This window comes from Cariama cristata, unplaced genomic scaffold, assembly GCF_000690535.1.
Source record: "Cariama cristata isolate BGI_N322 unplaced genomic scaffold, ASM69053v1 scaffold15402, whole genome shotgun sequence".
Taxonomy (NCBI): Eukaryota; Metazoa; Chordata; class Aves; order Cariamiformes; family Cariamidae; genus Cariama; species Cariama cristata.
This window is the reverse complement of record NW_009603421.1, coordinates 11,870-24,424: the sequence shown is the minus strand read 5'-3', so window position 1 is coordinate 24,424 and position 12,555 is coordinate 11,870. Positions and strand designations below refer to the sequence as shown.

Genomic DNA, 12,555 nt, shown 5'->3' with positions numbered 1-12,555 from the left:
CTGCATGTCTTTCTGCTCAGATGTGACAAAGATCTGTGACTTGATTTGTTTCTCAAATCACAACTGTAATGCTTTGGTAGTTTTAATGGAAGGAATAGATCACAATCATGAAAGGGTTGGTTTGGAAGGGACCTTAAAGACCATCCAGTTCCAACCCCCCGGCCATGGGCAGGGACACCTTCCACCAGACCAGGTTGCTCAAAGCCCCATCCAGCCTGGCCTTGGACACTTCCAGGGATGGTGTATCCTCAGCTTCTCTGGGCAACCTGTGCCAGTGCCTCACCACCGTCACCGTGAAGAATTTCTTCCTAATATCTCGTCTAAATCTTCCCTCTTCTAGTTTAAAGCCATTGCCTCTTGTCCTATCACTACATGATGAGCAGAATTAGCTTTCATTACAGACAGTGTGAATTCCTTTGCTACTAAGAAGTGAAAAGATGTATTTACAGTAAAAGGTAAATAAAGTCATCAATCTTGGTGCCAGGTATTTTAAAATGTCTAGCTTGTAGATAACTATTGGCACAAATGTGAAAGGCTAAGAACAAAGCAATCAGGAAACACATGAATAATCATTATTTATGACCTTAGAAAATTGGGTATCACTTACCTAAATTAGAGCTGTAAATCACTTCTGCTAGATGAGAATCTGCTATGTCCCATTCACAGCATTTACATCATAGATAAATCATTTTTTAATCAAAATGTGGCAAGAACACTTCTTTTGGGATCTTATCTCTCACGTGTGATACCAAGAAACTTTGTTTAGAGCTATTCTACATAGTTTGTGCAACCACTTTTCAATGGGTGGGCAAGGAGGGTACAGAGTTCAAGTATAGATTTGGGAATGATCACCAAAAAAAGCAAAAATATCTCCTTGTTCTGCCAACTCATGCTTTTACCATATTTTCAGAGCTGTTAATCTCCAGACTTCCAAAAGTGCAACTCTTATTTCAAAAGCAAGTAAATTGGCACTTATTTTCCTTCAATTAGTCTGTTCCTTGTTTACAAGTGAAGTACTACATCGCGGTCCTTCTGTCTGCTGGAGGTCTAATTGCTCTCTTAGACTGACTTCCTATGGAAAGGAGGTGTACGTGACCATATGGAGCAAGAGTTCCCTACTAATAACTGTGAAAGATGCTGGCCATATTTGTACAGCACTATTTGATGGAGTGGCAAAAATATCTGAGAGATCTTACAATGCCTGGTTTGCTAAACAAGGTGTCCTGAGAGAAGGAGAAAGTCTATTTGTCTCACATGGGAGACAAGCTGCAGTGTTGCCCATGTTCTTCTCACGGTAAAGAGCATATACATAGGAGAGAGAGCTTGAAAACCTCCCCAGTTACACTGTAGGACAACACAAGCAGCCTGCAGCTGGCAGCTTACAACAGCTCACAACTGTCATCAACAGTTAGAATAAGTACATTAAGATTGAACCCACTCTCTGCCCAAGTAAATAATAAGAAAAGCAGTTATTAATGTGTGACTTGAGACTCCCTCATCAGATGAGCACGGGCTAAGGAAAGCCAAGGAGAATCCTTGGAAAGATACAGAAAGGCACGTAACTCCTGAGCAAGGAAGAAGAGCCACTGAAGAAAGCAGAGGCATTATCAGCCTCAAGACCAGGAGAGATTAGGAAAGGGGACCACAACAAGGACCCTATGTACACTTTGAACTTAAAGCTGAATCCCCACAGACCTCCGAGTTCAGGTTCCCAAGGCTCCTGACCAACAAATTGTTATTGGCACCTACATGTTCCTGCTCAACTTTGTTTAGTTGTACATGTATCTAGTACAGCTTGTCTGTTAGAGGATGGACTAAGATACTTGACAGCTCAGATGTTAACTACTCAGATTTATAACTTTATCAACAGCAGGAAAAAATCTAACTCCAAGATTGCAATCAACCACAAAACACAAATGCTTAAAAAGTAAAAGCAGACTACATTATTTTCAGGGCTTGTCAGCCTACTTATTATACTTGCAAAACTAAACCGAAGACAAATCAGTCAGAATTCAAGGCTTGAGGACCCTGGTCTCCGCTCCATCCCACACCACAACAACCCACAACAGAAAGTTTCAGTTGGGCAGATCTACTGAGAGCAGATCTACAGCAGCTCAGCACAGGTGCCTCTACAGACTAAGCCAGTGGAAAGCGCAGGCTGAGCGGTGCAAACCAACAGTGTGATGGCTTTCAGATCCCACATCAAGGCTCAGAAAAAGCTTTCTTGCAACCTGGAGGCAATAAGAGAGATACTAAACGGTGTCTTATGAAACTGCTTTTAAATGTTCACTTTTCAGAACTTAATTGTTTTACTCAGTCCAGCAGCTTTCAGTAAGACATCACACAGGCTTCAGATCCTCTACACAACCTCAGCTCTGCACAGTGCAGGCAGACAATGCAATTCTCCCCTTTCTCTTGGGCAGCCTGCCTGCCCCAGGCCCTGTAGAGACCGATGCGTTTCCAGCGTCCATGGCATACTGAAGGTCTCATCTGAGAGTCCTAGGAGCAACACAAGGGCTTGAACGCCATCATCTGAGTTTCTCAATTAATTGCACATACATAGGACATCAGTGCTCATGCCCCAATAATGTACATCCATATTGTGAATGAAGCTCAGGTGACACGACATTAAAGTGGAAATAGAAAGCTGTTACTGATTTTTCAGGGTATTGTCTGGATCACAAACCTAGCTTCATTCTAACATTCCTTCTGGACATCACTTTAAGTGAAGGAAGCAGAACGTAGCCTCATGTTAGCGATTAATTTTGCATATTGCACCTTTTCTGTATTTCCTAAATTAAAATAAAAATCAGGATTACAATGAGAAAAATCTACTAGACAATGTATATCTGACAACCATTTGCATGTTTAATAGACTCATTTTCCACTCAGAACTGGGTGACAAAAAACCAAGCCAAACCAAAAAACAAAACCACCCCAATGGCAAGTAAGATCTGGAATCAAAAACCCTTTACATTCTCCTTTTAAATCTGCCAGAGAAATGGTTACAGACATGGCCGGGAACATTGGAGTGTTTATGTACTTTTCTAGAAGAATAATAAAAGCCTCAACAGTAGGCACCATTAATATTAGAAAGAAGTTATACATTTTGGTGAAATTCCAACAGTATTCTCTAAGCTAACGACTCTTATTTGTGGTCTATTCCAGAAGAGATTACAGACTTTCAAACTTGCACCACTGCAATGGCTGCTGTATGTGTAAGACAATTAAAAACTGATGTCCATCTACTGCCCAAAAATTTCAGAAGACAGGTTTTTTTCTCACTTCTGGATTGGAACAAAACTTTGCTTTTAAAAAAACGAAGAAGTCATAGTATAGTACAAAATGGTTAAGTGAGAATACAAACAGATTTAACTTCTTAAAGCCAAGCAAAATCTTTATCAATATCCCAAGACAGATTCATCCCAAAGTAGCTCCTCTTCTCTTTTGCCATCTGTCTGTGGCTTCTTTTTATCCATTTTGTGCTTTTTGCTCTCTTTCTCAGCAGGGTTTTCTTTAACTTTTTTGGCTTTATAAGGTCTTGATTTCTTCTCATTTACAAAGTCTATCTCAAATTTAATTCTCTTTTGTTTCTCACTTTCTTTTCCAAAATCTGCACCTTCCCTATTTTTCTTTCTTTTCCGCTTTGTAGCTTCTTTCTTGTACTTCAGTTCTTCACTGATGTATTTTTCCTCCTCAAAATGTTTTATCTGAAATTTCTGTTCTTTTCCGTAGGAGCTGGTAGAAGTTTCAGCAAGTTTGTAGCAGTCTTTAGATTCTGCAACTGACAGGCTGAAGCTCTTGTCTCTGACACCGATCACCTCAGATGCATGCTCTTCTTGCTCTTCTTTACAGTATCCCCTGTTATAGTGACAATTAAGTGTATTTTCTAGTGCATGCTGATGAGCTGATGGCCAGCTTGGCGATCTGTTTTCCCCAGTATTTGTAGGTGACTGGGTTTCTGAGAAAAGGCTGGAATGCTGGCCTTGTTCACACTTAAAGTTTGAAGATATAACCTCACCAAGGTCACTTCCTCCTTCAATGTCTTTATCTTGAAACTCTTCCTCTTCTGCTTTTCCTAAATACCTTCTTGGTTCTAGACCTCTAGCTTTCTGAACTTTAGTGGAATCTGTTAATTCATCTTGAAAGGAGTCATGCGGTTTCTCCGATTTCTTCATGAGATTGACGAGTGCTGTTTCTCTGCATAAATTGGACAGAAAGCCTTAGTTAGTACTGACCAATTTGCTCAGCATCTGTTGAGTTAAAAAAAAAAAAAGAGTCGTATTTCCAGAGTTAGAGAAAGAACATATTCCAAGTGTGTTGTTCTGTGTAACTACATGGACCCTGTTACACAAGATCATAACTGTTAAGCTGACGTTAGAGGGCACAGATTCTACTCTTTGTGAAAACTGAAAATCCAGAATAAGTTCATGAAGATCAAATGAGTTTCTTGTGACCTAGGATGCTGCAAGAATAAGATGCTTTTCAAATGACTGCATACATTTTTAAAACTACTGTTTAAAAAGAAAATTTAAGATTCTCTCTTACTAACTAATCTCCAATTAGCTGCAGCTAAGAAGCAATTACATTATATACTGACTGTCAAGTAATAAAATTTACTAATTTCTTTATGAGATTCATTCTATTGAACAGTTGCAGTACAGTAATTTCAGGCAAACTATGTGACTCCACAGCAGAAACAAACAGAACAGAAACAACCAACCTGGATTGCTAAAAATCCCAAACAAGATAAATGCGCACCCAAGACAAAACTACCTATCAGTTTATATTCTACTCTCCCTTCCCTCAGGCTGGAAGATAAAGTGGCTGGATGAAAAAGATATCCCCTGTGGGAAGGGTAGCTCTAAAGACCCATCTCTTAAATGTATCTTGTTCTGCTTTAATTCACCAGCTTTATACATCCATTTTGTTAAACTGTAGATAGGCCTATAGCAGTTTCCTACACTCCTGTTTTTGAGGACTCTCGTTCTGTTCACTAAACAAACATTTACAATCATATCAGTTCTACATCAGTCTCTTGTGGTTATATCATTATTGCGCCTTCACTTCAACATGTCTCATCAAAACGCTTAACATGTAAGCAGTTTTGATATCTAGCCCACTTGCACAGCAATCTCTGAAGAGTACGTCCTAAACCACCGCAATATCCATTCTGCAATTAACATGGTCTACAAGCCCTCTTCTGGGTAAAAGGGAAAGTACAAGAGCTATCGCATGTTGATGAATCCCAAAAGCAACACAACTGATGGAGACTTGGCACTTTTCAGGATTAAGGACTTTGGCCCGTCAATAGGAATCTTTAAGTTCAGGTAATTTCCTGGTAGACTAAGCACTGAAGATGCTGTACCAAAATAGGTGCTGCTATCCCCAGATAGCAAAATAAGTGGGAAAACTGTACAGGTTTCAGGACCTTTTCTGTGAGTTGCCATTGAAGATGCAACTGCAGGAAGTCAAAGACTGAATTTCAGTCACAAGCAGGATGTTTTAAATGGACAGTGCCCCTTAAAACCATTAAACCAAACCAAAAGAAAAAAACCCATAAATGAGTCAAAGTCACTTAACAGTGGACAATAGGGCTAATGAAAAAGTTTGAGAGTACAAACTACAGACAAATAGTAACAGAAGACTTACTGACTTACTTATTCCGGTGCTTATTTCCTTGCACGTGGGACTGGTACGTTTCTATAGAAGTAAGAGTGACATTACATACGGGGCACATGTAATATCCAACTCCAACTGCTGAAAAGAAGGAACCTGTAGGTTAGAGAGACTGCAAATGAAAGGCAAAACTCAAAGAACATCACAGTCCCATCCTATGCAAGAGTCCTAACATGACAACATAAACAGCAATTATAGACAGAAAGTCTCTGCTGCAATTTTACACTGGAACAATATTTATGAAGGGAGTTGGTAAGGTGTACAGCTGCAGCATAACCATGATTTAAACATGAACAAAGAGTACTTCTGATGACTAGAGTGATTCAAGACAAATCCAGTAAACTGTTGTCAAGTGCTGATGAGAATGAACTGTACTGAAAAATTAAGTACTATTGTAAACACCTGACCCAAAGCGAGCACCTATAATACCAATCCAGTCAGTCCAGATTTAATTAAAATAAGATCAGTTTAAACATCACCTGCTCAAATGTTCATGCAGCACTGGTTCAACCCTGCACAGATGCTGAGGGAATTGTCAATACAGTACATTATGAACATGGTACACAGACCCTCAGGCAAATATAAAGTAAGGTCACATGAGGAAAAACCTTGTGATTTCTAGGTTGTCATTTTCTCCTCTCCTACAAGCTGTGTCATCCATAGACCTAAGTATTCGGAAACCAGAGAGTAACCTTCTTCCCCCACGCAAATCCAAGAGCTGCATTTTGCTAATGGATGAAGCATTAATTCCAATGGGCTATTGCTTGGCATCAAAATGGATTATTTTGTTTAAACTATTGCATGACTTAATGAGAGCTGTTTTATACTAACAATGACTTTTGACGACCAGGTAGGATTTTGAATTCCTTATGAAAGAAAGGACTGGCAGTTCTTTTGCACAGGACCAGATGATGCCACCTCAAAATTAATGGAAGGTGCACAGCAACAGGGTCTTGGCTTTGCACACAGTGCTTGAGCTGCAGATACTCCTGACGGGAGGTTAGAGAACAATGACTGTCTAGGAAACTAATGTCCTCATGTGGAAAGACTGAAATAATTGTGACAACCAGTTTCATAAATAAAAGATTAAGGGAAGACATGACACCAGTTTTCAATTATTTAAAGAATGCGACAAAAAGGAAACAAATGATTCTTGTGTCTGCTTCTTGTTCTGTGCACAGTGAAGAAGTACATTGTGATCCGAGAGCGCTGAGTCAATGTCAGGAGAAGGTAAAGATCCAAGAAGTCCTGGGAGATCTTCCTCATGGAGGCTGTGGAATTTCCAGCACAGACGGTTTCTAAGAACGAAGTGGATGAACACACTAAGAATGACAGAGATACAACTGATCCTGGCCTTGAATTTAAGGGACCCAGCTATTTTCTATGATCCTTCGAATTCGACGGCAGAACACGGTGAGGACTGGATTTGGGTCTCCAAGTCAATAAAAAAATATTTTCCAACCTACAGCTGTCAGAGACAGAACTTTAGCAGTTCATAAACCAAACAGAAAGGAAGAAATCATAAAATCACAGAATCATAGAATGGTTTGGGTTGGAAAGGAAGGGACCTTAAAGACCATCTAGTTCCAATCCCCCTGACATGTGCAGGGACACCTTCCACTAGACCAGGTTGCTCAAAGCCCCATCCAACCTGGCCTTAAACACTTCCAGGGATGGGGCATCCACAGCTTCTCTGGGCAACCTGTTGCACTGCCTCACCACCCTCACAGCGAAGAATTTCTTCCTAATGTGTCATCTAAATCTTCCCTCTTCCAGTTTAAAGCCATTGCCCCTTGTCCTATCACTCCATGCCCTTGTAAAAAGTCCGTCCCCAGCTTTCTTGTAGGCCCCCTTTAGGTACTGGGAGGCTGCTCTAAGGTCTCGTTCTTATGAACTTGTTCTAGATGAACTTGTTCTGTAACACAGGAGAAGACTATCATTTCCTTGCACACATCAGGGCAGTTCCTTGAACAAATCAGAACTGAGCACTCGAGCTACACTCAGACTGTAACACCTGCTCACATTCTGCTTACCCTTTGTGCCGGATTCTGCAGGGACGGCTTTGTCTCCCAGCTCCTCCAATATCTTTTTCCGTGCTTCATTTCTTCTGTGTTTCTTACCAACATAATGCTGCTGGGCCACAAGTGGATTATTGAAGGGGGCACAGCAGAGCTTGCAGTACTTGTCCGGATCATTTACCTTCAACCTTGTGTTGGAGGATGACAAAGACTCTTCAGCATTTGAAGGCAGCAAGGGCTTCTCAGCTGATGGTTCCTGTAAAGCTGGAGACATGGAAGTAGAGGATAAATCTGCTGACAGCACAGCAAAGGAAAGGCTAAAACAATACCACGGAGCAAAACAGGTGCCTGCAGAACGACAGAGCTGGAAAGGAGAACAGTCTGCTGGGTGCTGAACTACTTGCAAGAGATAAAAATATTTTAATCCTTGCAAGGATATGAAAGTACAGGCTGATAAGGAAGATAACCCTGAAATCTTCAGAAACTCCACCATTAGATACCTAAAAATCAGCTGTGTTTGATGGGTGGGCACTCCTTACACAGTTTAAGAACAGAGATGTACCCTGCAGAGGGTGATTCAGAGCACATACCCTATGCTCCATCTTTAAATACAGTTCAGCAACTTGTACAGGACTAACACCAGTTAAGTGTTGCTTGTGGACTAATTGTGTTTTAATTTCTTATCATATTAATTTATCAGAGGAGCATCTTGTTGGGACTGCAGTGAATTCTCAGAACAACAAACACCTTTCATGAAAAAAAAAAAATCAGAAATATTTGCCTTTAGTTTCAGTCAATGAAAGATAAGGAATTTAAAAGCAAGGTTCCATGGCTTCAGATTTGCGCAGGGTAGTATCTTTGTTTATTCATCGAAGGAGTTACCACAAGACACCTCTGCAACTTCGGCAGAATAGAAAGGCACAGAGAGGTGGCAAGTGTGGGAAGATACTTCTCAGTATTTGTTTCAGAGAGTGACAGAAAAAACACATGCGAAGCAAATTATTTAGTTCTTACCAGAAACAGGCTGCATGCTCTCTGCTGGCACGTGGGCTTGGTCTCTTGATAATTGCTTCAGCTTTTTAGCATGGATCTTTCCCAAGTAGTGAGACAAAGCAACAACTGGGGAAGTCAAAATCATGTTGCAGAGATTGCAGTATTTGTTTTTGTCCACTACTCCACTTCCATTCATCTGAAACCAGACAAGGGCAAGCTCAGTTACAAGCATTCACTGAAGTATACAAGGAAACATTCTATTTAGTGTTGAAGAGGAACAGCCACCTGAAAACTGCTACAATCCGTTTTCTTCTGTTTGCCATGCTCCTGCCTCTCTTCTTTCTCACCATGCATTTGGATGTAGAGACGAACTTTCTGAGCATGCTTTTTGCCCTGGGAAGAGACTAGAATTATTCCTGTGTCAGTAACAAGGATCCAAACAGTGGTATATCCGATGACTGGGACTTCATTCATCAAAAACTGCTTTGAATACTTGCCAAATTGTATTTGTGTAAAGCAGAGCCACAAGCAGACAAATGCCAGCTCATGTAACAACACTATACTTTAATCAGTAATATAGTACTTAGCATTACTCATAACATTTTGCCTTGAGCAGCCCTTGGAGTCATCTACTCTCGCCTCTTTGGGGAACCAAAAATCCTGGCATGTCCCCTTACAAACAGGAACTCTAAAATAGGTAAGGAAAGGAACGCAGCCATGCCACAGAGCAAGTCTGCTGTGCTCCTTTACCACTAAGCCTGGGGACTTGACGTCAAGGCTGTCATGTGTCATGGCACAGAAGAGTAACAGGCAGCCGGACATAACTTACCTTCCTAAATAAAAAGTCTAGTCTTCTCATACAGTCGGTAGAGAGAAACAGGTTTCCCTGGAAACTGAGTTAAAGAATCTCCCACTTGGGGTCAGTCTGTGGAGATTTCTATGTCTTTCTACCGAGGACACAATAGTACAGGTAACTAAATTACAGCATTAACGTACAATTACCTCAGTTGCAATTATTTTTTAATTCTTAGATGCTGTCTGAACCCACAACCTTCAAAGTCTTGCACTTGTAATGTACTGACCCACAAGCCACACTATACAGTGGTAACCTACAAAGCAAAACAAGTAACTTATCTTCTCTGACCTGATGCTTTTCAGATGTCTTTCAAGGAGCCGTGCAGGATATAACATCATCAAAGATAGAGGACCTATCATACCTGGCCAGACAATGCAAGTACAACTGAGAAGAGTCAGCTATTTCCATCAATTCATTTTGTAATGGTAAAGTCAGGTAACTTTAGAACTGCAGCTATTATCCTCAACTGGATTTTGATCTGGGAAACAGAAAATCAAACCGAGGGTCTGAACTCTGAAGTTCTGACAGTACAACTGGTGCTTAAGTTAAATCAAAGTAAGGAAATACAACACCTTTCAAGACCCAAGTCTTCATAATATGAATAGCAAGAAAGACTCCCGACAACAACTGACATTTTAAACTTTAACTTTTGCAAGAAGAAAAAGACAGAAATGTCTGTACCTGCAAACCTGCACACCCTCAAGATCAAGTTTCAAAGTAAAGCACACTTTCCCATGTCTACAGCAACATTCAAAGGCACACAGTTGTTCCAAGAATGCCTTCAGCATGATTCATACAACCTGCCTCAAGCAGGCACTGGTGCACAGAGCAGCACATCTGTATCGCTCGGTGAAGTGTCAGGAGGCACGACCTCGATCCTCTATAGCTAGCACTGCCCCATGCCATATATATGTTCTGGCTCACGTGGTGCAGATCTGCTTCAATCCCATATACAGCATGGCCTGAACCTGCCCAGTTCCTTCTAAAATCATGCTGCAATTTGCAGGTGACTGCCCTTCACTATCACTGAACCAACATCTTTCACAGCATTCAAGTGTGGCTAATGTCTAAGCCTAGCATAAGCCTTGAGAAACACACTATAAAAAGTCTTTTACAGAACTACATAGAAACCCCAGATAAACAAACACACCAAAGCCCCAGTGCTTGCTAGGAGAAATTCTCCCTTCCAGCCTACCTGATAGTGTGATGTCCTTTGAGGCTCAAACTGCAGCACTGCCCTGCAAACCTTACAGAAAGTGTCAGTGAAAAGGTCTTTCCTTGTTGCCTCATCTAAAATGTCACCTAAATGGAAAGAGCAAAGGACAAAAATCAGCCAGTAGTTAGGACAAGATACATCTGCATGTCTTTGCTTACACAAAACATCAACCACTTGAATATTCACAGGCAGCACAAGATGAAGGAACCAGTGTTCATCCGCTGAATCACACTGTGCCTCGCTGTGGTTTCACAGCAATTCTGTAAAGCCACCTAAACGTTCCTACTTACAGCAGTATTGCTCTCATGGACTTATATTTTAACTATAAGAGTACCTAGATTTTCAAAACAAAGAAAACAGAGACTCTTCATTGGGGTTTCAGTCCATTTCAAATACTTGACTAAGAGCCTAAAATGAAGGATTTTACCTGGACTAGATCACATAGTTAGTTAAATATGGGAATACTGCTTAAAGAATAGATTTAAAGAAAGTCTGGGAGTGGCTCAGTGCATGAGAAAAGCTTCCGAGACCTCCTGGCCTAGGAAGGTTGTACCTGTGTCCCATATACCAATTTAACCGATTCTGTTATGTAGTTAAAAACTGCTCCAATGGCTCATTCTGAGTTTTCTTTGCCCTGTTCCCAGTTAACTCATGGTTCATATACTCTTTAATTCATACTAAAATTGGCCCAGACTTGAAGCTATTCCTGAATAATTATATGTGCGGACACAATTGATCTGGGGGGACACACACCCTAATAAACACTTAGAAGTAGTGCCAACATCATGTCAATTAAGAGAATTAAACGCAACCTTCAGAAGTACATAGCTGTGCCAGCAAAACCCTCAAAAAGATAAAGCTGCATCACAACCCCTGTTCTTTCTCCTCTGAATACACTTTAATTATTAGGGACACCAGTTTAAGTCATATTGCTTGAAACACTTCTCTAGCACAGGCTATGCTTTCAGGGAGCAAGTTTAACCACGCTGCTATACCACCAAGTCTTTTTCTGTGCTGACAAACTCTAAGACTACCTGTTTCTTTTTCATCCCCAGTGGGTGACACTTAAATTCCAATTAAGCTAGAATTTTACTTTTTGGCATGCCCTGCTCTTAAAAATAAGCCAAGCTAAACTAGTTTAAAGTAAAAATAAATGAAGCCACATAACTAGGCAGTTCAACTAAACCGTGCTCTTCGAATGAAGCTGAGGTTAAAGGAAAATTACTGGGGAAATCCTTCGTGATGTTTTAACTGAGCTTACTCCCTCTAAGTTTACCCAATGGTCCATCCTGGAAGCCACACATGGAACAGCTGGTTTTCCATGCTGTGTACACAGCCTGGAGAGATCGCGGGCAAGGAAAGCATCGCTCCCTGTGGTCTCGAGGCTTGGTGCCAAAAGGCAACTAGAAACCCATAAAGGCAATCAGCCTTTACCATTATTTCTAAAAATTGCTCTCTTGGCTCCTTGCCAAAGGAAAGTAAAGTGCAAGGGAACGTGAAAAAACAGACTGCAACACCGCATAGTGTCCCCTGTAACTCTAAATAACGGTGCGGAGCTGTGGGATGATCAGTTCACAAATGATTAAGGAAGGACTAAAGCTTACCCAGTCCTCCACGTGTGCCCTGGACAACGTGACTGCCATCTTCGCGCAAGTAAAAAGCCCCTTAAAAACCAGAGCGTGAATTTCAGTACGAGCTGCATGACATATACTTTAACCGAGCCAGGAAAGAGATGCTTGCTTGTGGATCACTGGAAGTCTGAAACAAGGAATGCCAAACTGCCTTCACAAGCC

At 41.0% G+C, this 12,555-nt stretch overlaps 1 protein-coding gene across 1 annotated transcript; it reads right to left on the bottom strand.

The window, feature by feature from the left end:
• Positions 1 to 3,401: 3,401 nt before the first annotated feature.
• On the bottom strand, positions 3,402 to 10,848 carry LOC104157748 (zinc finger matrin-type protein 1-like; the record flags this gene model as incomplete). Its single annotated transcript, XM_009695206.1, has 6 exons — positions 3,402 to 4,200; positions 5,661 to 5,775; positions 7,713 to 7,961; positions 8,712 to 8,886; positions 8,976 to 9,083; positions 10,742 to 10,848. Coding segments are annotated over 6 exons (1,553 nt in total), but the record flags the coding sequence as incomplete, so codon positions are not given.
• Positions 10,849 to 12,555: the final 1,707 nt, after the last annotated feature.